The following is a 27,272-nucleotide window of genomic DNA, read 5'->3' as shown; positions in this document are numbered from 1 at the left end:
GTTTTGCTGAGAGTTGTCTTCCCCCACGTATATTGTTAAATCAAATGAAAACGAATTATAATGTTCTTAGAAGGTTTACAAGAAATTTGGCTGTTATTGTTACCCTCAACACTCACACCTTTTCATGTTTCTCTGTTGTGTTTGAGAGCTATGGTGTAGCTGGCTTGAGTTTACTCCGTTAATAGAGGTGAAACTTCAAAGATTTCTACTCTGGAGTAGAATGTTAACGTTGCTGTAAGAATATCTGCTGGGATAAAGCCTGGGAACTGAGTGGCAGCAAGATATGGTGGCCACCACTGCTCTTTTTTCTATACTCCCCTTGTCCTTGCCTGCATGGATGTCTTGTTATTTGGTGTGTTACTGCTGGAGTGTTCCAAGTTTTTAGTACCTAACAATTACAGCATACATATATAATGGCTTCAAGCTGCCATTCTTCAGTGTGGCTCATTGAAGGATAAAGATTTCTCTTTTACATAAAAACCAGTATTATATAATGCTCTGTTGTTTCTGGCAAAGAGTGTATTCTAAAATGTTCTCTATGTCAATGCCTGTATGTTTGTAGTCGGAGAGGTCTTTGATCCCTGGCAGAATAATAGGTGCCTGATGTAATAGAAAATACTTAAGAATTAAGTGGATACTTACTTCCAGGTAGTTTTAAACCTGAATTTGATTTATGAACATCTGTGCAGGTTACAAAACAGGAGGATCTTGTCTGTTCCCTTCCTGACTCTATTCTATATCAGACATAGATTTGTTCAAGTAACTGGACCAAAAATGGTTTCTAATACTCAGGTTTTGCTGACTCGTCTCCTCACCTTCACTGCACTTGTGCCCAAACACCACCAGTCTCTCTCCATACCACCTTGCTGGGTTCCATTTCTCCTGCCGGGATGGAGCTTGTGGTCTCAGCCTGTGTCGAGGAAAGGTGTCCTGAAAAGGGAGTGGTGAACATGCGTTGGGTGTCCTGGGTGGGGACAGCACAACACCCCAGAAAACAGCAAGGGAGGACAGAATCGGGCGTCGGGGTTGGTTTGGCCACATTTCAGAGGGGAAAGTCGATGAGATTAGTGCTGACTTGTATTTGCATAAAAACTTTATCAAAATTGGAGGTGGCCAAAAGTCTTGAAAAACTGTCATCCACAGGAACTCTGTCCAAAGATTTAAGGAAAGTGCTATTTCAGGAAGTGTTTTGTGATGTTAGAAGAGTCCTTTATCCATTTGCATTTCACCTCTCTCAGCGTGCACGAATTGTACCTCTTGTTCATCACTGTGTGTGTCTATGCTCAAGTGAATGCTTTGCCTTCATTATGAGAGTTCATTAACAATGTCATTTAGTGGGAATCTGCTAATTGTTCGCTAAGTATTTGCTTGCCCTCCACTCAGTTTTTAATAGTATTACTCATTTTACCTTGTAAGTCATCATCATCTCTACATATAAAATTAGTCATTACTTAAGAAGTGAAAGACTTATTACAGAACATATCGAAATTCAAAGTCATTATAATGAAAACACAGTTTTTAGGTGAGTCTTCAGATAATTAATACAGTTAATTCACTGTATTGTGGGTACAAAACATTTTCTGTATTTTTAATGTTTCCTGTAATTTTTACATACAGTATGCACTACCTGATAATATTTAATGTATATAATGTTTGTTAGTGTTCAGAAATGTGATTTTAAAAAAGAAAATACTATTTAATTGAAGGGTTTCTGTCCTCAAAAAATTGGAGATGGTATTTTTAAGAGTAATTTTTAAAGCAGCCTGTGAAGATGATAAAAATATCACCACCACTAATTCTAACACTATTTCTTTGTGAGGAGTATGAGATCAGTGTCACTTTTGCCCTCAAATAGGGCTTTCATAGCAACTTCTTTAGAGGGAAGATTCCAGCAAAACAGGTGGCAGGGCAAGTTAGAAAAGAAGAGACATATAAGTGTGAGATTATTAATATCCTTACCTGAGTCTGATGTGCTTCGTGCCATGATGACAAAACAATGGCAAATCCCGAATTCCCATGTTTACTTATATAATGGAGAACATACAACTGCACATATAGGCTGAGTTTGTGGCCCCTGTCAGCCTGTCAAACATAAAATGCTGGAAATGCCGCTAGAGAGCTCCCAATCTATTTAAAGCCTTTTAAAAGACTTTCTTTGAAGTCTGAGGAGTTGTACCTGAATTTGCTCATAAATACCTACATAAAAATGTACACATATATTTATGTAAAAAACTATAAAGATGCTGGCACTGTTTGGTTTCTTTGTGTTTAGTATCCCTCTGTGCTGGCAAATTTTACATTCTGCAGAACTCTGGCAATACAATTTTGAAAGAGCTGGGGCTTGAAGGACAGTGATATGAAGGGTCTGCAGCCATGGCCTTTACTTTGGAGGTACATGTTTGTATGCAAATGGGTACTGATGAGACCCAGCTTGTTTGTGGTGAAATTACTCTTGGTTCCAGACTATAAAGAGGGTTGTTGGGTTATATAACTTTTTTTTGTTTGTTTTTTACTATCTTATTTGTGTGCAGTATCAAAGAGAAAACATTTCTTTTGGGATCAAAGCTTTAAAAACCTTCTGCAGAAGTGTTTTTAGCACATCCAAGATCCCCGAGGAACATTTTGAGGGTGGGATACAGATGCAGTTTGTTACTGAAGATGAACTCTCCCTTCTGTGCAGATGCCAAATGCAGAGACATTCCTGAGCTCAGCCAGCATCGAGATTGCTCCACGGCACGTTGGCTGACCTGTGCCAAGGAAAGCATTGATTTTATCTTTCGAGTCTGTATACAGACATTTGTTCCCTGGAGCAGTTGTAGGGATGCAGGGAGCATGGACTCTCTTCTTTGCATTATTTCCTTTTATACTGGGGACCCCTTCTCATGCCTTGAAGTCCTGCAGGAGCAGGGCATGGAGAGTGCAGTTGCAGAGAGCTGTACCAAAGGTTTATTCGGATGCTGCTGCTTCCTGTAACTGTTGAAGGAGCCTTCCTTTAAAACCTGTTGAAGGAATAGACCAAAGGAAAACATAAAAGCAAATGTAACCATTGAAATGCTTTCCAGCCCTAATAATTTACTGAGGATTATCTTCTTCTGTTTTCGTCAAAGCACAGTTTGTGTGCACAGCACATCTTTAACTAATTTGTAAAGAAACCTCAAAGAGGAAGTTGTGGCTAATGTAGAGTCCTCTGGAAGTTGTCCTGGCAACCATTGATTGTGAGCAAATAGAGACAAAACAATCAATTTATTTTCATCAGATAATTAGAGAAAAACGATATTATATGAAATTGCAAAGCAGTTTCTGGGCAGACCATTCCTAGAGTAAGATTTCGTATTTTGCTCCTTGATCTACCCATCAAAACACTATTTCCGAGTTCTCTGGTTGCCCCTGGAGATAAATATGTTGTCCTTGCTCACCAGAGCACTGGCAGCAGCTAATAGATGCTTCAGGAACATTCCTGGATATTAACATTCAGATTGTCTTGTTTCTAATGTGTTGAATTCATGCAAGTATAAATAATATGACGTGTTGTTATCAAGAGTAGCAGCTGCTAAGCTAACAAACAGATTTCTGTGGTTGGAACAGGGCGAAGCAGAAAGCGAGACAAATGCCAGAACACAGAAGTTTATCCTCAAGTTGAAACAGAGCCGTGCCCCTGCGAGGTGTTTACCTCCCAGCCCCACGGAAATTGGTCTGACTGCATCATCAGAGGAGGCCCATCCGAGCTGCAGCTGGGAATGCCGTCCCATGGAGTGTCCAAGGAGTGTGGTGAGGGCGTGCGACTGCGAGCTGTCGCCTGCTACGATGGGAGCGGGAGACTTGTGGAACCATCTCGCTGCAGCAGTTCGGGTAAGGAGATTTCAAACAGCTCCCACACGTGTAAATAGCCCCGGTGCTGAGCACTCCATGGCTCGTAGGTGGAGCTTGTCGTAGGTGTGACTTGCTGGAGTAGCTCTCACAAATTTGCTGCGGGTGTTGAACACAGTTCTTTGAATGTCTTATTGCTGTTTAATACTGAGGTTTTCCTCAATATGAGGGTCCGCTGACATTTCTACAATGGAAATGAAGTACAGGAGGGCTAAAGTTGGCTATGCTGTCAGAATAGCAGAGGCATTTCTTTTGTTTATCTGAAAATCCCGTAGAAGTATAAGCTTAGAGAAGGTATATTTCAATCAGCATTTTTTTTGAAGACAGTTCCTACTCCAGCTTTTACTCATTTAGAAATTTTTATTCTCTTTCACTAAATTTGGAGGTTTGTATGGTGGTTTTCAATGAAGGAATTAGGAACTTTCTTGAGATAATTATATTAAATTACAAAATTGCTGTGATGTCACCTGCTGTCCCTCATGCCAAGTGCACTTGGCAGCCAGTGGTCTCCTCCTTGCAGTTATGTTCCAGTCTTAAGCTGAAATTGATACACAATATGTATTTTCATGTCACTGCTTGCTGGGGTTCTGTCCACCTATATTTCATGTATAATCAAGTTGCATATATCAAACAGAAAGCGGGCAGAATTAAAAGCAGAGCAAGCTGGAAATGTCATTCCATTCGGGTATTTTCTTCCAGTTTCTGTGATTTGCAGTTCATTGCAGTCATAGAATGGTTTGGGTTGGAAGTGACCTTAAAGGTCATCTAATTCCAACCCCTTCACCATGGCCAGAGACACCTTTTACTAGACCAGGTTGCTCCAAACCCCATCCAACCTGGCCTTGAACACTTCCAAGGATGGAGCATCCACAGCTTCTCTGGGCAGCCTCACCAGGTGCCAGGGCCTCACCACCCTCACAGGGAAGAATTTCTTCCTAATATCTAATCTAAACCTGCCCTGTGTCATTTTGAAGCCATTCCCCCTTGTCCTGTCACAGACACAAGCCTTTTTCTTAGGAGCAGATTCTGCACCTGTGCTACCCCCAAACCACTGCTGCTCTCTGACAGTCAGAAGGCTTGGGACACCACGCAGTGGGATGTAGTAGGTTGGAAGGCTGCTTATGATGGGAGGGGGAGAAATGATGTCTCAGGACAAGATTAACTAAAACAGTCTGAACCATAAATGTTCAGAGAGCAGAGAAGCAGTGGGGCTGCTCTGTGGAGGGTCTTCAGGATGAGGATCAGCAGCCTGAGCTGCGTGTAATAAAAGGAAAAAACCTCCACCCTAATGAAGTGATTCAGTCCTGGAGTGAATTCCTCTCACAGCTGTTGATGGCAGTTCCAGCTGGCTGCACGGGTTCATAAAGCAGCTTTCCATGGTTTGTGTTTCAACAATGTGCTTTTGTGCCAATTGATTATGCCTCTGTGGCCCATGAAGGAGCAGTGCTATACCTTTCCCTCACATTACTTTTTCTTCTGCAAAAAGGGAGCTGCTGGGTTTTGAAAGGTGGGTTTGCCTATGGCGTGACTTGCTCTTTTGAGAAACTCAGGGTTTTTATCACTACTAAAAAGGGGAGGTTGTCTATGCGTGGGGCTTTTCTGAATAACCTTGAAGCCTGTTTTCTGTCAGTGATATTTATGTGGCATTTTTAATGGTCTGGCTTCTCTTAGGGAGGTAGTAGGGAGTGGTAGCTCCAGAGGATTATTGTTGGCTTTCTTACCTTCAACTTTTTATGTGAGCAGAAATGATTGCAACACCACCCTGGCACAGGGCCCGTGTCACAGGACAAAGGGGTGGTCAGTGCTGTATAGCAGAGTCCTCTCGTATGCCCTCCCTCCTGCCCTCCATTTACACAGTGCTCTGAAGACCCTTAAGTTTGGAAGTGGAATGTAAAGGAGGGGTGAGATGTTTCTACCTTTTGGATATCCTGCTAAGGGTGAACTATTACCTCCAGCCAACCCCTGTTTAATACCCAGGATGTATAAGCTACTCTGTGTTGAACACCTTCTGTTCCCTGCAGCAGCATTCCCTTGGTCTCTAGAGAATGTGGACATTTCAGTGACTTTGGTGCAAAGTGCCTAAAAATGGGCAGAAAGCTCCATAGGCTCCACTTCCATCACTTGGGACCTGCCTTCTAACCAGAGCAGTTATGTCAAGATAAGTCTGACATTTATGGTCTCTAGAGCTGGGAACTTTCAAAATGCACTTCTGAACACATTATTGAATTAGTGATAGAAACAAATCATTATCCAATTAATAATTAGCAGAATGCTTTTCAACAATAACAGAGAAGAGCAATGTACAGAAGCACGCAGAATTGCTAAGCCCTGAGAAATTATTCATGACAGCGTTTTTTTTAAGCAGCTCAGTTTGTCTTGTTCACAATTAGTATCAAGTGACCTTTTAACATTTGCTAGCTGACCATGATTATGGTCATTTATATAATGAATGCCATATAATGAATGCCATTCATGGTGATATCTGGGCATTGCTCTTGCTCTATGAGATGGAGGAGTAAGGTGTTCTTCTTTTGTGTCCTTCAGGTCTTCTGACTTCTCTTTGTTTCCTGCTCTTTTCCTTTTGCAGGACAGTGCTTTTCCTTCCTTTCTCTTGAACCAGGACAAAAGGGAAAGTTTTAAGACTTAGACCTCAGTTCTTCTACAAAATGTAGAAAGACAGATGTAAGGATGCAAATTGTGTCTCAAGAGTAGATTTAAGTTTGTCCTAGACTTGATAATGTCCTGGATACATGCTATAGGACAAAAAAGTGGTATAGAACAGTACTGATCAGTTTGTAGCTTTTCTAGAGAGCAAATTCTGGGCTTTTGCCTTCTCGCTGCAGTGATTTTCACTTCCCCTGACTGAAACCTGCTTGTTGAACTCACAGTTCAGTAGGGTTTGGTTCACTCATGTCAATGTGACCTATTATGTGAGTGTATCAAAGTTGTCAAGTAAATGTACTGTGAGTTTGAGTCTAATGTAGAGATGAAGCACTGCTCAGGGGGGTTTGGAGTCTGAGGCCCTGATCTTACACTGACTTTTGTGTCTGATTCTGCAACTTGAGGGGGAAAAAAGAATCCCTAACCAAAACCTCAGTTAAAGTCCTCTCATCTGTGTTTGCCAGCAGTCTAGACTCCAACTGTCCTAAGCCTATTATCTGCAAATATATTAACCCTTTAAACATACCTTCTCAGCAGGAAATGGATTTTCTCCATGTTGGTGTAGTTACCATATGCAGAACATCCCCTCTGTCCTGACCCTGCAGAGCTGAGCAAGGCTTGTGTCATTACTTTATGTCAACTCTAGTGGGCACAGGGGTCATACCTCGACTAATTTACCTTTCCTCACTGCTATTTAATCTTCTATTAGCTCATGATAATTTGATATGACAAGCTTAAAAATACAAATTACAGATTTTCTGAATTTTATTCCTTTCTACAGCAAACCTTTCTCCAATATCTAGAAGAAAGCACACTTTTTTTTCATGACTAGCTTTTGTGATTAGACTGCTGCTTTATTTTAGTGGTGTCATCATTTTCCTTGATCACCCATTCAATAACCTCAAGAAATGAGAGACCTGCAGATTCCAGTTGAGTTAGTTATTTTCTCCTGGATTTGGTTCACGCTTCTTTTCCTACCTTTATTTTGGAAATGCACTTATGAAATCGTGGATAGAGGTAACTATCTTTAACTACATTACAAAAATGGAATTGATAGTTTGCCTCAATTTCCCTTCCTATCAGAAGACTAGATTATATTGTGTTCAGCTCACTGCTAGTCCAAAGGGTCTCAATTTTCTAACTGGTGTCTGGAGCATCCCCTTTGTACATGAAATTGTTCTTTTAATTGCAGTTCATCCTCTTCTCAATCTGTCATCTGAGTTGCTTGTACTATTTTTGAATTTCTGTCTCCTTTGTTTTGAAAGATTTCACGTCGTCCCTTTGCCTCTCTCTCTTGTATTCTGTGCCAACAGGGTTTTTTTAATCTTGGAGGAACATAGGGTGCCTCATCTGTTCCAAATCAAAGGCTGGAGATTTCTGTGCTCTTGCATGGAGGTTCTGCTTTTGATCCGACCGGCAATTTATGGAAAGCAGGAATTTATGAAGAGTGCTTATACTGTTCAAATTCTACTGTGCTCGCAACAAGAGGAACCTGGAAGAAAGACACAACAGACAAATAGATCCTGAGTTTAAATCACAGAGTGGTTAGCTTCAACCTGCAGTCACCTTAGAAAGCGTTAATTATCTCTAACTTTATGAAGGGAGCAGCAGGGATGCTCCTACACCTCCTTATTCTCAACAGTGCAGCTTTCTTATATGTGTTCTAGTTGCTGGTGGACAAATTGAAGAGGACTGAGGTGGCTCAGAGGGTTCCTTGGCACCTGCAGATGCAGGCGTGTCACTTGGTTCCTCCCAGGCAGGTTGATGTAACACTGCAACTGAGATGGCTCCTGGCAAGGACACTCCTTGAAAATGCCAGTTTTAATCCCACCTAGGTGGGATTAGCAAATGGGTGCACCAAGAGAGGTTAAAAACTTTGGTGATGAGGAAAACTCTGAGGTTTTGTGTTTGCTGGAGGGATGTTCCCTGCTCCAAGACACATCAGGGCAGTGTGTGCCAGCAGTGACAGAGCTGCTTCTGTCCTGATCAGCCGTGTCCCCAGTGCTGAGGGATTTAGAGCAGTGTGCAAAGGTCATGGATTGGGAATATCAACTCCTACTGCTGAAAACCAGGCAGTATCAAGTGTCATGAAGTTTGATTTACTGAAATGTCATCTCAGAGTAATGCTGCATTTCTACTTCGGGTGTTCCTTTGGGGTTTGTGCTCCTGTATGTGGAAATTCTGGCCACCAGCCTGATAGATGCTGCATGACCTACCTGTGACCTGACACAGGGACCTGCTCTGAAACTCTGCAGGATGTCAGTCCCAGCATTTTCATTTTTGGAGAAAATTAGCTGTTTTCAGGTAGTTTTTAATCCCTAGATTCTAATAATTGTTCTGCAAATTTATATTGATGTAGCTCAAAAAGCTGTAAGCAGAGCTTAATAGGTTAAGGGAATGTAGGCCAAGCCTATCCTGGCCTGATAGCAAACCTTCTGCTCCTACAAGGTAGTAATTTGGGGGGAAAAAAAAGTTGAAAATGCAGCACTGAATGGTTATTTTTGAAAGTGTATAATTTCTGATAATAACTGTGCTACGCATTTTTCCATGTCTAGTAAATTTTATTTCGAAAAATGAAATTGTTGCAGAAATCCCTCATTTTGTTTCGAAAGTCCTCAGAAACAGAAGATTTTATGAACAGAAATTTTCCTCCCTCTGTTTTTGAAAATATTCCAAAGTATTTAATTTAATTCTTGGTCTGAATTAAATTTTATATTGAAATTTCACTTTTTAGTACAATCCATTCATTTCAGAATCCAAGTAGGTCTTGGCTTTCTGTAATCACTGCCCAGTGATAATGAAGACATCATCACAAATCCAAAACACAGCCCCATACCAGCTAACCCAGCCCAAACCAGCACAGTCTCTCTCTGTGGCCTTTTTGTTGCATGACTGTATTTTATTAATGGCTCTATTGCTACTAGGACAAACCTTTTCAAAGACTGCTTCAGGAAAAAGTTTCAGCTAAAAATTCACCTTGTTTTCTGCCCATCTAATCCCCTGGCATGGGAATTAAGGTAGCTAAAAGGTGTTGCCAGCTGCAGACAGGACTGTCCTACCCTCGAGTCCCTGTTTCAGGACTCTTCAAAGCCACGGCCACCTTTGACTGGTTTCCTGCTCTCTCACAGCTAAATAGCTTCTTAATTTAGCCCTGAAATCCTGGCTGGGTTCTCCCCTGGACTCTCTCCGACATTTCTACATGTCTCCTTGGGTATGTGGTGACACTTTTAATTACAGCTGTGGCTGCCAGGGGAGCTGTAAGCACAGACACAGAGCCCAGGAAGGACCTGCCCTCCATTTCTTGTTTGACTACAGGATTTTTACATATTGCTCTCATAACAGTGCTCAAAGAACATTGATTTATTCCGTATCTTTTCCTTTCTTTTTTTTTTTTTTCCCAAATCTGTTCACCATAAGAAAACTTGGCCGTGTTTCTTCCTTTATGGATGTTAAAAGACTTATCAAATGAAATTGGATCACAGGACAAGTGCTCAGACATTGAGTTCTCTGTGTTTTCCTGGCAACAGTATCAAAGATAAACAGCCATCAAAAAAGTTATTTCTGAATGGGTCAAACTGGCTACCAAAGAAGCTTATTTAAAGCAAGGTAGGACTTCCCCTGAGGCATTAGTACGTAGAAATGCACATTCTTCTAGGTCTTTATCTTCTTACAGAAAGGAAACATGCATCTTACAGGGAAACAGAGAATTGGCTATTTGAGCAGCATCCTCTGTAAGTGCTGCATTTAGTCATAGTGATGTCTCTTGTTATTCCTTGGCTTTAAATACAAATCTTTATTGCTTATCTTTTTGCCCAAATTTCTTTTATGCTTTTTGCTGCATTCCATAAAATGACCCTTTTGAAGAGGCAGCGGTACCAGACTCTGTGAAGGGATAGCTTTTTACTGACCTCAAACAGACTTTCTCTTGTTTGACACTCACCCTTAGCCTCCTCTTGCTGGACCACCTCTGCCCACCCTTGCTCATGTTCATTCCCTTTGCTTTCTATTATTAGGCTCAGTCAGTTTTCGACAGATTGATTAAAGCTCTTCCATGGGAGTTGAGAATGTTTCTAGTGTAGAAATTGTAACTCAGTGTAGAAATAGTCTATGGGAGGTTTAGGAGAGCTGTGATAGCAAGTTAATGCAGTGGGTGATCTCCTGCCCTGACTCCTGCAGTGGGCTATGGAAAGAGAATCTCTTTGAAATGTGGCCCATCTCTTCTGCCTTAATAACATATTTGTCACAAATACAGCCTGTTATGAAGCAAGGCTCTAATAAAATGTTACCATACAAAGATAGACTTAGAATTAACATTTTTCTCTCCCTATGTGTCATTCCATTTAATATGTTATATTGGAAGTATAAAGAAATAACCTTTTAGCCTAGTCCTGTTTATCAATTATGTGCTCTGGTCTTAAGACCTCTACGCTTCTACCACTCATGGAGAGCTTCGTGATCCTTTTGAGACGTGTAGCTGTACTGGGAAGTGACATGTACTGGTGGTAATTCACAGGATTCCTCTCATGTCTTACATGGTTTTTTTGCAATGTTTTTTAACCTGTTTGAACGACTTTCAGTCAAATAAATGGATGACAAATCATTTTTGAGAGGAAAGTGACAGTTCCATATATTTACCCCTGGGTAGAGCTGTAGGTGTTGTAGTGCACAGCAGTGAGCATTAAAGGTTTTCGTGTCTTGCCATATCCTGAAGATTTTCGGAAGCAACTTGTTGTGTTTCTACTTGTGTGGGACAAGGATCCTATAAAAATAAGAATTCCAGGTTTTGGACACAGGCCAATGTCTGAATAAAATGAGCAGTGATGAGTTTGATGGAGCACTTTATACAGAAGTAGAATTAGTATGGCAGGGGTAGATGAGCACACAATGGACATCTCTGTAAGGTGCCTCATGTAGTCTGCTTGATCACAGCTTGGGAGACCAACTGGGAAACACAGCGACAGGTGAATTTAGAAGATTTGAGGAAATGAGCCTGAGCTACTAAATATAAATGAAATTAAACCTCAGCTCAGTCTGCTCTAAGGATTATCTCAGTGATATTGATGAGTAACTGAGCATTCGTCCTACCTTACTCCATGCCTGGGTCTGAGATATTCTTTGATAGCTCTCTGTTCCTCCAAGGTTTGCAAATGAGGATGGTACAAATTAAATTACTGAGAACCTGGTTTGCAAATCTTCTAATATTCCTCGCTACAGACAGAGATTCCCACTATGAAATCTTGGATCTCATTTGTGTTTGGTAACATGAAGGAGTGACCATTAAAAATGCCATTATTTAACAAGATTGCGTCGCTTTCTGATTCTGAATTCACTGAAGTCCTCCAGCACAGGAGATTGAGCTACACAACCAGAGAGCTCAAAGTCACACTGCAAAATTGAAACAAAAGTCTATCAGGAATTCAGTACATCAATACTCTGTATTGGGGCCTACTAACGTCACAAAAACGTCCTGTTTCCCTCTCAAGGTTTTCCATCATCTAAATGAGTCACTGGTCTCTCCGTACCTGAGCTGTGGAAAACCAGGACTGTTCCCTTTCTTAAAATCCTGTTTCCATCAGATGTTTTTTATAGTACAGCTTTATTTAAGAAGGTCAAATGCCTTTGCATCACTGCTTCTGCAGCAGGGTGACCTCTAATAGAAGGAGTGAAACTCCTTATCCAAGCAGGTGGGACCTGGCATTTGGGAAAGATCTTCCTAATGCTGGTAATGGTTAATGGCATCCTTAAAACTACATCGGTATAATTAAAGTGTGCAGTTGGGTTTTTCAGTTAGTGTTGATGAGAGGAGAAGGAATTGAGGCAGTGTATTGATTTAAGGGTATTGATTTTGGGGGTCACTGTGTCACTCGCCTCCTGTGACAGTGAGGGGTCACTGTGTCATTCACCTCCTGTGACATTGGGAGGGGGCTGTGGAGGTCACTGCAGGCTCAGAACCTGCCCCTGCGTTTCCAGTGCCTGTGTGACCTGCTTGTGAACAGACGCCCTTGCACCTGGTAAAACCTCTTAAGTTTGTAAATTGAAGAATTAGGAATGTACATTTAAAGGGAAAAAAAGTTGGGTTTTTTTTCATGTTGTTGTGAGCCTTCTTTAAAATATTAATTGCACATTGGCCTAATAAGTGTTCCTGTCTTCTGCACTGTCATGTGGTGGTTTGTTTTGTCTGAAATAAGAGCAGTATTATACTGCACAATACATACTAATTATCAAGATACAGGAAATGCATCAGCAGTTCCCATTCTGTGGAATGGAAACTGTCAGTTGTTGTCCGAGACAAGTTGTCTAAATGAGGCTTGTCTGTGTCTTGGGGTCACATCTTGGCAGCTGAAATTAGGTGGCATATTGTGTTGACAGTGCCTAATGTCGTGACTTTAGAAACTGGCAAAAAGATGCTCTCCATGGAGGGCCCCAAACTCTGAAATTGAGTTTCTTAGTGTGCTCCAGCAGAGCCTGAAACCATTGACCTTCAGGTCGTACAAGATTTACTGAGGGGGGTAGATATTTTTGGTGACATTTGGCGGCAGCTTTCTCCCAGTGATGGACCCTTGGCTCTGGAAGGTGCTTCCTGCCTGGTCCAAATTGCCCAAGTCTATATTGATCTTCAGAGCACTCTGCAGTGCACATCTATTTTCAGAGCTGCTGTGCAATCGGGCCTCTGAGAGAAGTCAGGTGTAGGAGAAAGGGAGAATTTGATGGTCTGTGGACAGTTTAATTGTCTCTGTGATGTACTGCTGAAGGTGTGCAGCCTGTAAAAAAGGTCTTGTTTTCTTATATAAATCTCATCATCATCATAAAAAATAAACACAGTCTCAAGTTTATTTTAAAAACTTGCTTTTACTGTGAATGGAGTAGCCTGAAAAAAATATATATGCTAAACAATCTGTAATAAAGTACAGTGGGCTGAGTTTCTTTCCTGATATACAGATGATGACAACACTGATAAGGAAAAAAAAAGCTACTCAGTTTTGTTTGGACAAAGCAGATGATTTTCACAGTGGCAGAGTGATGAGCAAAGTATATAGAAAAACACAGCTGAGCTACTCCCCTAACTGCTATTGATCCCAGTGGATGATTTTTTTATTTGAGTAAGGACTTTGTTAAGACATCAGGGCTCTCAAGCAGCCCTTTGCTGTGGGGGAGCAGCCCTGGGAGAAGGGAGAATCATTCCCACAGTTGGTTTTGGAGCCTGGACAGATTTGTGCTGTGGATTTCTGCCCTCCTGCATCAAAAGTTCCCTATGAGATAAATGTACACTGTGAGGTCCTATTTATTTGCACTCTGAAGGCAGCAGACGAGCCTCCTTCTCCGGAAGAGTTCTCAGCTTGTTCTGCAATCTGTTACAGGGAATGTGCTAATTAATAGAGATTTTCTTATTGAGTTAAAAGGTTAAATATATCAGCTAGTATTGTTTGTGTGTAACTCAAAGCATAAGCTTGCAAGTTCTTTAAGGAAGAAAACTGTAATGCAAAATCAAAGGAAATTAGGAATCACAGTGCAAAGTCAGCAGCAACCCAACTGCCTCGTCGGGATTTATAGAGGCTGTGAAATTGAGCAATAAAACCAACCTTTGGATGAATTTCAATAACAATAATGTTGAGTTAAACTTACCAGCCTTTTTTTACAAGTCCTCTCTGGTCTATTTAGAATCTCTAATCAGTCTGCTACAAGATAACATGAGCATGTGCCTCTTTGTTGAGCAAGTGGGAATAAATTAGCTAAGGGTCCATTATTTAAGCTTTGCAAAACATTTGATGTGAAAGTTATTTTAGCTGGGTTTTTTGGCTGTGCCTTCACTGAATGTATTCATTAGATTATCTCTTAAATTTCTCAGCAAACTAATATTGCATAAAATCTCTCAAATCCTTGCACACTATAAAAGAAAGAAGATTAAACATTTGTTCTGTGGCAAGATTACATCCTTTTCAGCTGCAACTCAAGTTGTTAGCAACTTCAAGACTTCCAGGCTTATTCTGCTTAGTTCCCTTCAGTTAATAGTTTTCTCCCTTGAAGCAGGATTTAGGTTTTGAACCAAGATTGCTTAGGACGAGGTGCTCCCCTTGTATGTTACAAGGTACTGGAGCCTTCAGTCATGCTGGGTGGCCCATGGCCAGTGGCTGCCTTATTCATGGCACATTGGGAAAGCCCCAGCCACAGAACTATGATCAGCTGGTGGAGTTAAGTCTCTTAACTTCAGTCTGTGCTCCATGCTGAGTTTTAATGTGAGTTAAAACAAGACCTTTTCTTTTTAGGAGATCCCAAAGCTTCAGCTGAACAGAATGTGGCCCACCAAGTGCTGTGGTCCACCAGGTCTCCCTTATAAAACCTTTAGCTATTAGATTTTTAGTCCTGCATGGATTTACTGGTGTTATTCTATGATACTTCACAGTCAGTAACCAAATGAATGTAAATATTAATTGCAAAATGAATCAATTTTTTTTCCCCCTCTACCTTTGGTGTGTGTAGTTAGAAACATTTCTCCTGTGTCACTGTCCACTCTGCTGTGCCCTTGTTTGTTAGAGGGTGATCTGTCCTGTCCCACAGACTCCAGGGGAAATTAGCAGTGTTATTACCAGTGGCAGCTGCGGTGATGCACAGAATTGTACCTCTCAAGTAATGACCTTGAGTTTTATGAACCACCTCAAGGTTTACTAACAAGGGTAGAACCGCTAGAAGTTTGTTAATTGAAACCATGAAATATGTTAGAGAGGATACAAATGAGTTTAAAGCCAATTCAATTAGAGGTGCATCTGTTTTCAAAGCTGCTGGAGAAATGTTGTTTATTTTCGCATCACTTTTAAGTCGGCCTCTTGGAATGCTGTTGGCACTGTTGTTTAACGCTCTGTGCAGACCTTACACCCACAGCAAATTTATCTTTTGGAAGTGCAACAGTCAGGTGGATGCCAGTGTCTTATGTTAGCTTGTAAACCTACTAATCTCGTGCTTCTCCCATTTGTGCCTGTGGAGGGGACATGGAAGGACACTGCAGCCCCTCGCTGGCTGTGCTGCTGTGATACACCAGTGTCTTGTGTACCTGGGAAAGAAATGGCGCTGCTACAAACCTGCCCCCATGGTGCTGCAGTGCCATCCACAGCCTCTTTGTCCTTCTGCATCACTGACACCCCCAGCCCATCCTCCAGCTGCCTCCTCTTGCCTTGCCTTTACTGGGTTGCACTGAAAAAAATGAGACAATTACAGTTTTTGCACCATGTATTTGTGCCTTAACCTCTGACATTGGAGGTTGCCCAGAGAAGCTGCGGCTGCCCCATCCCTGGAAGTGTTCAAGGCCAGGTGGGACGAGGCTTGGAGCAACCTGGTCTAGTGGAAGCTGCCCCTGTCCATGGCAAGGTTTGGAATGAGATGGTTTTTAAGGTCCCTTCCAACCCAAACCAATCTGTGATTCTGTGACTCCTGCTAAACCATTGTCCTCACTTTGTTCATCCACCTGCCATTGCTTTGGCTTTGGGTTGCACAGGAGAAAGGAGATGAGCAGTGGCTGCTACATTGTGTGTTCCAACCTTCCCAGTACATCCTGCGTAATCTGTGGGTGCTTTGTTTGTTACAGACACTTTAGAGAGGAGACTCCATTTGTGGCTTCTTCAGCAACAAGCACATTGTTCTTATGAATAAATCATAGTAAAATGAACTGTGCAGCCTGGGTAAATGCATTTGTTCATCCCATTACGTTGACAGTGTCTCAGTAGAAAAACAATAGCACTTAAGCATAGAAAAGGCTTGTTTGATCACCCAGATCAATTTTTTCTGCCAATTCCCAGGAGTATGTTTCAAAGTATCTACTTAAATATGCTGGTGTTCCTACCACTGCCTCCTGTGACATCTGTGTGTGCAGCTCCAGCTCTGTGGTGTTCAAGTACCTGCTGTTGGTTTAGGTAGGACAGAGGCTCTCATCTGCTCTGTCTTAATTAAATGAGCTTTATTTTAACAGTGTTTGAAATTTTGACAAGTAATAATATTAAAAAAAAAGAAGTTAAAGGAGGCTTCAAGAAATAATCTAAAAACACATGGAAAGCAGGCTGAGCAGGGCTGTGGAGAACAGAACATCTTTTTCTGCAGAAGATTTTAGAAACTTAAGTTTTTGGTAACAGGTTCTGCAGAGGAGAGAAAAATGGGGGATGTGATAGATGAGTGAGAAGTGTGAGGATGACACTGACAAAACCAGCTGTGTAAACTCAGCCTTGAGTTAGTCTCCCCAGGCCGAGCAACAGTAGCTCAGAAATGTGCTTATGCTCCTTTATTCATATTTTGTTATGGTAAGAATATTTCTCTTGATAATAGCCTGAACGTAGAATTCTTTATTAATTATTGTTTTAATAGCATGTCTCCCTTGGGGTTTTTTGTTTGTTTTGTATTGTGCACCTTGCCAATCCTACAAGTTTTTTAAGGATGCCAAAACTAGGATTACTGTGGGTCTTTTTATCCCCCTGACAACAGCAAGTCATTGCTTGGCTCCTTCAGAGAAAAGCAAATACCCTGTTCTCACAGGCAATGGATGAGCTGAGTACAAATTATTTACTAATTATGGTAAAAAGATAGCCATAAAGGCATTCTCTATCTGAGCAGAGAGGAAAGTTTTGGTTGAATGAAATCTCTGCTCTATGAGTATCTCAGCCTAGAATTAACCTCACGTGATTGATAGAAGAGTAATGACAGTCTGTGAGAAGAGCCTGGAGGAAAGTTATGATCCCGTTTTTATTCTGTAGCTTTGTTCAGTATGGGGAATTGGCTTCCTCTGGGCAGTATGGAAATTTAATGCTCTATTAGCTGGCCATTGTTTGTTTATACTTAATGTAGTTTAAAAATATGGGTGAGGAAAACTCGGAAAGGAATGAGCTGGTCCCTGAGAAACAGGATGTCTTCAGAAATTCTGTGGTTCACTGAGGGATAACTCACAGCACTTCCTGGGGATGGAATACAATAGGTTTCTTTAATTTCTATAATGTCATAGAATAGTTTGTGTTGGGAGGGACCTTTTAAAGATCATCATGTCCAGCCTCCTGCAGTGAGCTAGACTAAGTTGCTCCCAGGTCCATCCAACCTGGCCTTGAATGTTTCCAGGAATGGGGCATCCACAGCTGTGCCAGTGTTTTACCACCCCTGTTGTAAAAAACATCTAAGAAAGATGGTTTATTATAACTTTTCCTTAATCTTCCTTATTTTTTTTTGTATTCCTTTCTTTTTTGTCTTAAATTTTTTTTTATTATAGAGTTAGATCTTGAACTGCCAAAAGACATAGCCCATTTTTGCCTTCTCTGATAAGTTGATAACCCCTCTGACTAATCCTACTTTGAAACAAGGCACTTTCTTTGTTTCTATTGAGAGTTAATTACCCAGGCTGTCACACAGCCCAAGGAAAAATGATATTTCATACGGTGGTGGAACAGAACTCTTTGGAGAACTGCCTAAGAAATGCTTCTCATAAATCTATCATGAGAAAATTTCTTTTACTTATCATAATGTATTATGAATGACTTTGAGTGGCAACCAAAGCAGATGGAATAGAATATTAGTGGGATATTTGGGAGTTTTATTTTGGGGGAAAAAAGCGAGTCTATTTTGGAAATATTTGTGTACGTCTGTGCATGGGTGTCATCTCACTGAAGTGAGCACACAAAGCATGCAAAGTTGAAATGTCTCAAACATGTGAACACCACTGCAGCAGATTCAGTCGGAAATAATTAAGATGCCCAATTCCAGTGGCTTTGGAGCTGCAAATGAAAAGGCACCGCAGCACACAGAGATCAGAGGTAGCAAAGAAAACCAGAGCACACTGTATGGGAGCGGGTCTGCAGCTCTAGGGAAGAGTTACAGCATGAGTTACGGGGGAAGTGATTGCAGCTGTCAGGCTGCGGGGCAGCCGCCGTAAAGAAAGAGGGAACAGCACCATCACGGAGCATCATGAGAGGAGAAATGGAGCATCACCGAGCTGAAGGAGGGAACTGCTGCTGCTACCAGCGTTTTTTAAGGCACTGTTTACAAAAGCAACATCAGTATTTCTTGTACTTCTGAAAGGGAGATATTTTCCGGGGAATGGATGCCTAAATAAGCCTGGAACCTTTCTGGGTGCTGACTTCAGTGTCAAGAGCGGCAGTGAGGCAGCGTGTTGTTGCTGTGGGTGGATGCTCTGGCTGTGATACAGTCCTGGTTGGAGTGAGCAGCAGTTCAGGCATAGTTTGGCTAGTAAATCCAGCTCTGAACCAGAATAATCTCTGTGCCTCAGCGCTGGTGTTTCATGGTTGTCAGGGGCTGTTGTCTGAGGGTTTTGGGCAGCAGCTGCTGCTGGGTTGGATTTTGTTGTTTGGGTGTTTTTTCCCCTCCATGCTGAAGTGACTGTCACCTGGATAGAGTGGGGAAACCCTTCCTAAAAGAGTAATGAAATGAGCTAATTTGGTATTCTGTGGGTAAGGAGTAGAGAGGGAGTGTTTGTGTGATGAAAACCAAAGAGAAAGGAAGGGCATAAAAATGAGAAACATCAGAAATGTGGTAGGGATGAAATTCAGTTATTTCCATGACCACCATTGCCACAACTGTCAGAGGGATGAAGCTGCCTCTAGTAAAGGCTAATCTGAGCAGCCACTGCCTTTCATGGTCTAACATGAAATCTCTTTTTTGTTTAAATTAAAATAATACATACAGACATGACAAGCAGATAATAGGAACTGGAGGAGAACGAATGCAGCATGGTAAGCAGGAAGGTGCGGGAATTATTCCACACTGCCAACCCAAGACTGGTGCTAGTAATTCCCTGGAGATCTTCAGGGTTTGGCCACCCTCCACTGCCTTTCTGCACACCAAGAGCTCCACAGCCAGGCTAGGCTCTGCAAAATCTCTCTTCCCATATTCCAGCTCCTAAAACAGCTGTGGGGTTGTGCCTTCATGGAGGAACCTCGTGGGTTTTAATTCAGAAGGTGTTGCTACTGCAGCAATCACACTGGTATTGTGATTTTAAGAGGTGATGATCTTCTGAGGACTTTTATGTCAAACCATGTTAAGGTGAAAGCAGAGCTTTAAAATGCTATTTATGAAACCCATAATAAGCAAAGCAGTTGGAAAGGTGTACGAAGAGAATTACTAGTAAGATGTGAGATGCAGGTTTCATCTGCTTCTCCCAAGAACAGATTCCACACTGTTCCAACTGGCAGGCAGGCCCCTCACACATCTTGTGGGAGCTGCCAAGGGAAGAACTCTGTTGCCTCCAGCATCCTCTGGTTCCCTCTGCTGGGAAGAGAGCCTCTGTCTGACTCCTGCCTGTTCCAGCTCTGGAGATGAGTAGTGTCATACTGAAGGAGTATGGAACTGAGCTGTGCACTTGGTTCTCCAGAATTTAATATGGCCACAGTCTCATAGGGAAGATAATCACCATGTATTGGTGACCACCAGCTTTACATCAGCTACTTTCACCAGTGTATGTCCTTTACATCAGTGAGTTTTATCGCTGCCTTTATTGGATTAAACCAAGTAGAAATTAATTTAAGTCACTGCTGTTCTTTAAAAATAATGCCATAGCCTTGTGCTGGGATGGCGTTGTCAGTGTGCCAAATGTCTTCTCTTTCAGAAGTTCTCATTTTGTATTGATTGCACAGATCCCATCAGAGGGTCGGAGTTCATCGGTCGTGGTGATTAAAACCTGTCTCAAATTTTTGGTTTAGGTTACATTGAAGAACCTTGCACGGTCCCTTGCCCGTTTGATTGCAAACTAAGCGATTGGTCCAGTTGGTCTCCTTGCAGCTCTTCCTGCGGACCGGGGGTGAAAGTCCGATCCAAGTGGCTCAAGGAGAAGCCGTACAGTGGAGGCCGTCCCTGCCCAAAGCTGGACCTCAAGAATCAGGTGAGTGGTGTTGAAACAGCCAGCAGAAATCCCTCTGGGCCTGCTGTGTTTTGAATTGTGATCCAAAGGTACTGTGCTGGTGAAGAAATTAAAAGCAGGAGGTATCTCTGGGACCACACCTTGTGTCACATTTTGTAGGCAATCCTCGAACGTCTTAAGGATTGAAGGAGAGATGCTCAGAATTTGACCTGAAACAACGTAGTTCTTACATGAAAAAATTATTATCTCCCAGAGCACAGGAAGCCCTGGATTAATAATCCCACCTGGGCAGTGTGTAGACATCAGAGAGCTCAGATGTCATGGCTATTTTAAAACTTTTTAATTCTTTCTGAGACTATGGTTGCTGTAGAAACATTTGTTAAATATATATTGCTATTTTTAGCAATGTTTCCCTTCAACACAACACCAGTTCCCTTGAACATTAATCTCTGTATATTCAATATTGAAGTATCCTATCAGAGGAAGATAATCTTTAAATTGCTACTCTTAAAGAAAGATCAGCATCTATTTAAATGCTACTTAATGCTGTATGCATTTCTGCAAAGTGAATAGTGATTTCCTACATTTGCTGATTAATTCTCAATACTAATTAACACTGATGAAGTGCTGTTTAGTTTTGCCTGTCCTATATTTCAGATTCAGCCATGAAAATTAATTAATAGGGTAGAAACAGTCATGCTGAAGGAACTTCATATATATGTTATGAGTATGTATATGTATAAAATATGTGTCATGTAGAAGTACTTCAATGGTATTCACACAGAGATTTATTTATGTAGTGGTTGGTAGGTGCCAGAGCTGGTGGATCCAGTTGTTTTTCTGCACAACCTTTGCTGTAGGAGTCATGTCCTGGGATGCAGCACCACTTCCTCATTATGAACTTGCCTCATTTTGTTCACAGTTAATTTTTTTTCCCTGTGAGAAACTTGGTAAATACTCCTTTTTTTTTTTTTTAATCCTTTCTTTTTCTTTTTCCTTGTTACTATTTGAAATTCATCGGAAGTAGTCTGACAGAAGCAGCAGGGACTACGAAAGTATAAAACTGCAATAAAGTGTATGTTGTCCATAGCTCAGTGCTTTCCTTAATAGATCAGACAGATCACCAGAGAGGCAAAGTGAAATCCCACAGTAAGTCATATGGTAACAATAAGCTCCTTTGTAATGAAAAGATACTGGGGTTTGTTAGCCATAGACACAGCAGACTTTTTCCATTAAAAGCAAACTTATTGCTATCATGTGTTACCTATTCCCACACACATTAGAGTTGCTAGTTTCAAAAGCCTTTCAGAAGATATTAAAGGAAAGAAATTGTTTAAACTTGGAAGTTATGTCTTTGTACAGTTTATCGGTGCATAGTGCTTGCAAAGTGCCATGGCTGGTATTAATATAAACGTGGTTGGTGCTTTTTGCCTCTTTACCAGGACCACATGCCGTGATCTAAAACCCACTGAATTCATTAGAGGCTTTCTGTTAAAGACTGTAGGAGTGACACTGTAGTAGAATTGCACTAAGGTCTGTTTTCTTAGGTTTGTGACTTCATGTCTTTAAGGTTTGGGGGTTTTTTTGTTTGGTTTTTGGGGTTTTTTTGGAGGGTTTTTGTTTCTTTGCCTGTGAGTTTGAGTTTTTTTAGGGTAGAACAGAAGCTATTTCTAGCTCATTTAGCACACAAATGGATTATATCTTTCCAGTTCGGATTTATAGGATTGATCCTATATATATATATTTTACATATACATATATATATGAGCTTTTATGGTAAGAAGAACTTGTGCTAATAAGGAAAGTGTGTTTTTATACATATATATGTATGTACAGTTAGATATGCACACACACACATTATGTCTGTCATTCCATTCATCGGCTCTCCCAACACTTCTCAATTCTTTGTGCAGTTCAGGAGTTTTGCTCTGCACCCACTGGAATTAGACTTCCAGCCCAGATGTAACACACTGAGGTCCTTGGGCACTCTGCAGCATGTACAAGTTGTCTGCCCAGATGGTAAATGAAATTAGCTGATGGCACTGCTGTTCAGCTAAACTGGACACATATCGTTAATCCGCTACCAGGCAGATTGTCTGCTCTTTCCTCTGGTCTGGGCAGTGTTTAAATCCTAGAGCAAAGCTCTATGGATTCATTAGGTATAAAAATGTGACATCCTCATTATTTTATATAATCTGGATTAGGTACCTGCAGTAAATACTTGCTTTTGTTCGATATCAGACATGGGAAAGCTCAATCACCATGGTGCTGAGTTTTACTTTTCGCTAGATACTGTGTTGTATTGTGTTTTATGCAGTTGATAAGACTTGAGATAACTTTGAACCAATAATGAATTTCTCCAGGTGCCAATAGAATTCGCTTATGATTTTCTTATTATTTCCTCCAGTATTTGTAGTATTTTTTTTTTATTATTATTGCTTCTGAGGTTGGGTCTTGCTATTGCTTAATCAATTACTTTGGAGAACCCTCAATTTTTCCAGTGTCTTATAATTAAATCCCTCCGTCAGTTTGTGTGGTTTTTTTATTAAGCCATATAATCTTTTCACCTTCTCCTTGTGCAGGGTGTTGTCTAGGCTTTTTGACAGACCCCTGTATGTCGTTTTTTCAATGACTTTCAAATATTTGGCATAAATTTAACTGCAGAGAATGTTACTTGAAACACTGTTCTATCAATTCTTTCTTACCACGTCCAGGGCTCTGCCAGTACAGATATTTAGCAAAGCTATTGCTTTGGAGAGACGGGCAGTTTGCATGATCAAACAATTTATTTTATGAATATAAGTAGTTATTTGAGTCACATAAACTGTTCCATAAAAGACTATCCTCCTGGAGTCAGTTTGGTCAATGTAGTGCAGCTTGCTTGTGTATTTAGGACGGAACTTTTGGGCAGGAATTTGATTTTATGCAGAAATAATGACACGTCCTATTACTGCATAATGTTCCATGGGGTTTATGCTCTTAATTCCACAGAGGTTTTGACTCTTGTGGGGTATCTTGAAGCCATTCTTTAAATGTCTTCATCTGCCTGTGGAGCCCCTCAAGCAGCCCACTTTTTGCAGTAGATGTGAGAAGTAAACTCAGATTTAGGAGAATTAATTCAGCTTTTTCTTCATTTTTCCTTCTCATTATAGTCAATGGACTAGGTTGAGCCCCAGATTTCATTCCAGGTTATTTCCTGACAGAAGTGACAAACATTTGTGTGGGCTGGATGCGCTTGGTATTCTGATACAATCACTCGATTTGATGTAGTCACTTCAGCCCTAAACTCTGTCTGTGCTGTTGCCCTGTGAAATTAAGGGATAAATTACAATATTTGGCGGGAGAGATGACAGTATTTTAATGCAGCTCCGTGTAATTTGCGGAATTACTTTCGCCTTGTACCTCTGTTCGAAAATCGTTGGAGAGCTGGCTAACTACATTTTGCTCCATCTCTTAAAGAAAATGGGCTTTGCATGTAGGAGCTGTGCAGCTCTTATCTGAGGATGTGATTGCCTCTGAACAGCCAATTGGATTAGGGGGTCAGCTGGCAGATGTTCTTGGCTGTGCAATGCATGTTAAAAGAGGTGTAGCATTTACATTTTTCTATTTCTGCTCCTATTTGAATGCACTTACACAGCATGCAGTTGCTAAGCTATTTAATATGTAGTTCTACATGATGAAAGGTTAAATATGAGTTAAGGGGGGTTTATTGCTTGAATATTCTTTTATAGGTTTTTAGGATTACTACAAGAAAATGCATCTTATTTTCAAGACTCATGAATTCCAGGGATTATTTTTTTATTGATTGCTCTCATACATATTCTTGTCAAGATATTCCCTCCTTCTCCTTCCTCCCTCTCTCTCTCTTACCCAGTCCTGCTAAAGGACAAATATCATAGCAAGTAGCTTATCCCCTTTATATATGCTGTATATATTTAAGCAAACATTTTTAAAGGATTGGGAGTATTTGTTATGGCAGGCATAGCAGGAAAAAGATGTAATGTATTTAGAATGTAAACTTACTGCTTTCATTAAAATGAATATTTTATTCTTAATGACATTTTCCACTGTTCACTCTAGAATATGAGAAATACAGACACTTTGCACATTAGAATTGCAAGTACTTCCCCTGCAATTGCATACAGGAGTTTAAGGAAAGGGAAAAGGAGCGGGGAGTGGTGCATTTACAGACCAGTTCTCTCAGAAGCAGGTGTGAAGGTGTGTGAATTTCTGGAACCTTTTCATGGAAAGTGATTGGTTTAGCCCTACTTGCACTTCAGAAAAAACAAATTTTATTTTGATTGGCAAAAAGTGTGACAAATTTCTTTTCAAAAATGAAAATCTTACAAAATTATTGGCTCTTAAAACTCACCATTGGAATGTACAAGGTTGGGTGGACTGTAGAACTCACTGTCTCCTGGAGGCAGAACTGGACTTGGGCTGGAGGTGGAGAGGTGTGTGGTGGGAGTGTGTGTGTGTGATCTTTCCCCTTTTCTAACGGGTCATGTTAGGAAAGGTCTGTTCAGGAAAAGCCTTTTTTAAAGATGTTTCCAGAGCTTTTCACACTCTAATTCCTCAAGTAAATCCTCAAAGAAAACCAACACAGTAGTATGCAGGCTAAAGTTTGTCTTGCTCACATTGAGTAGCCATTTCTTTGGGCAATTTTGGGCTCACATTTGGCAAGGTAAGTTTCTGTGATCCAAAAATGCCATTAGACCCTGTCAGGGAAACTCTGACGAAGGAAGAGCAGCATAGCATGGCTTATGCCAGGGCACTGCAATTAAACAAGGTTCTCATTTTTAGGTAGGTAACTGTTCTCAAAGCAATAATTTTGTATCCAGTAAAGTTTCTGAGTAAACAACGTTTAACACTACTGTATTTTACCTGCTTTCCTTCAGTTTGTGTTCTTGTCCTTACTTACTTGCAAAATATTTGCAACCTCTTCCATTTATCTTTGTCTCTTACCTGTCTGTGGATTATTAAAATAGTTTTTGTTTTCATAATTTTGCCTGTATCTGACTACAGAAGAGTTTATTTTCATGTTTTGTTTTGGTGTAGTACCCGGTCATACTCTTCCTTTGCATCAATATATCTTTTATCCATACATATGCATAGATACATGTGTTGTATGAAATGCTTTCAAAACTTTTAGGCTCTTGTTTTAGAAACTAAGTTTGAAGCCACCACCTTTAATTGCTGTCACTGAATTAGATGACATGCAGTCCCTGGCTGGTGAGTTGCATGTAGAACCTTCACCTTCCAGTATTAGAAATTGGTCTTCAAGAATATCATTATCAGTGTACTAGCTATAAATAGCTCCTGCTTAAATCACTTCTTTTATAATACAGATTTCTAATTGTCAGCAAAAGTCACTGAATTTTTTTGATGCACTCAAAAACTCTTTCTCTCATAGATTTCAGCTGCCAGTAGTTTATTTCTGAGCCCAGTTCTGCTGTATCAGTCCATTGGCTGTGTAAGATCCCGTCCTGTGCCATGCAGGGAAACATCCGACTTACATTTTCCTCTGGCTCTATCAACAATCATTTGCTTCATGTGCAACTTCTGGAAAAAAAAATCCTATCTTTAATCTCAGTTTTACCTTCAGAAGGTCTGATTTCCTCCCACTCTGCCTTAAAGGAAGGAATTACAGCACAAAACATATTTTTCCTCTGATTCTAGTGCAGTTTTACAGTATCATAAAAATGACAAGTTTTTTTGCCTGCTACACTAATGTGGGAGAATTTTCAGTGTCAAAAAATAGCGAGAACCTCCTGTTTCCCTTACACTTTTCTTGCTGTGACTGAAAGTTTTTATACTAAACAGTAATTTAGTTGGTTAAGTGAGCAAAAGTAGCAGCCAGATCTGTGTAGCCTGAGCACTATCTCACCTGCCTGAAGAGAATATCTGGGAGAGTGTCTGGGAGTCCAATATGTGGGTGAGTGTTACTTCACTTCCTAAGGGAAATACAGCTACTTCCCATTTTATCCTTCAGGATGATAACCCTGTAGTGTCTGCTCTAATTCCAGGTGTATATTAAATTTATATTCAGCTTCAATAACTATCCACACTTGATTTTCATTTCTCCTGCAGGTTTCCTGCTGAATTAAGAGTCATATAAACATATTTTCACTATTGCCACTCATGAAAAGCTTTAACCTTGCAAAAATGGAGCCATTTAACAACTTCAACAGTATTTTTCATTTGGCTTTTTTTTTCTAGATAGCTTCTTTAAATTTCTGTTCAGTAACAAAGAAACTTGATATATGGTGTAATGCTGTTTTTCTGAAATTGTGAGAGAACATTTGCACTTTGTGAAGTTAAACATGTTACGATGCCAGTCTGCTTCCTGGAATTACTTTTCAGTCCACAAAAATAAGCAGCCTTGTGCTAATTGGTTAAACTACATTTTTTTCTGCCTGCTACAGGCACTACCAAGTTCTTAATGAAATATGTATCAGAGCAGGAATTTTTGCTGTAAAAGAAATTGATATGTTTGCATCTCTGGAACTGAGAATGTACCCGTAATTATTTCTGATTCAAATATAGTTCCTACATTTGTTGTTGAAAGGAATATTTATTGTTTAATACAACAGCATACTGCAAAATATAGCAAAAGACAGGAATTATACCCAAAGTGCTTTGTCCTGTTGATTTCTCTGCAGAGAAGATGGAATTAAATGGAAAATCAGCCATAGACGGTCGGGTGGCCCAGTGGAGAAAGCATTAGCATTTCACCTAAGGAACTGCAGTTCAATTGGTTTTGGGCAATATTTTTTTAAGGCAAGAAGTCTGTTTTGTGCTGAATCTCTCGTGGACAATATGTCACGTTGGAGGACCAGCACACAGTGCGTGTCATAAATCAGCGTGACAGCGTCTAACACCGAGACTGAACTTACTCTTGCTTGTC

The 27,272-nt window shown here is 40.7% G+C and overlaps 1 protein-coding gene across 5 annotated transcripts in view; it reads left to right on the top strand.

Annotated features, from left to right (window-relative positions):
- The window catches only part of THSD7B (thrombospondin type 1 domain containing 7B), a 309,626-nt gene that overhangs the window by 210,308 nt on the left and 72,046 nt on the right, over nt 1–27,272 (top strand). For all 5 annotated transcript variants that reach the window (XM_027695950.1, XM_027695952.1, XM_027695951.1 and 2 more), the window contains 2 exons: nt 3,586–3,849; nt 20,208–20,386. In XM_027695950.1, the coding sequence (XP_027551751.1) occupies nt 3,586–3,849; nt 20,208–20,386 (443 nt within the window). The remainder of the gene's footprint in view (nt 1–3,585; nt 3,850–20,207; nt 20,387–27,272) is intronic.

This window comes from Neopelma chrysocephalum, unplaced genomic scaffold, assembly GCF_003984885.1.
Source record: "Neopelma chrysocephalum unplaced genomic scaffold, ASM398488v2 Primary Assembly neopelma1_103b, whole genome shotgun sequence".
Lineage (NCBI taxonomy): Eukaryota > Metazoa > Chordata > Aves > Passeriformes > Pipridae > Neopelma > Neopelma chrysocephalum.
The sequence above is the reverse complement of the archived record's forward strand: the minus strand, read 5'-3'. Positions and strand labels throughout refer to the sequence as shown.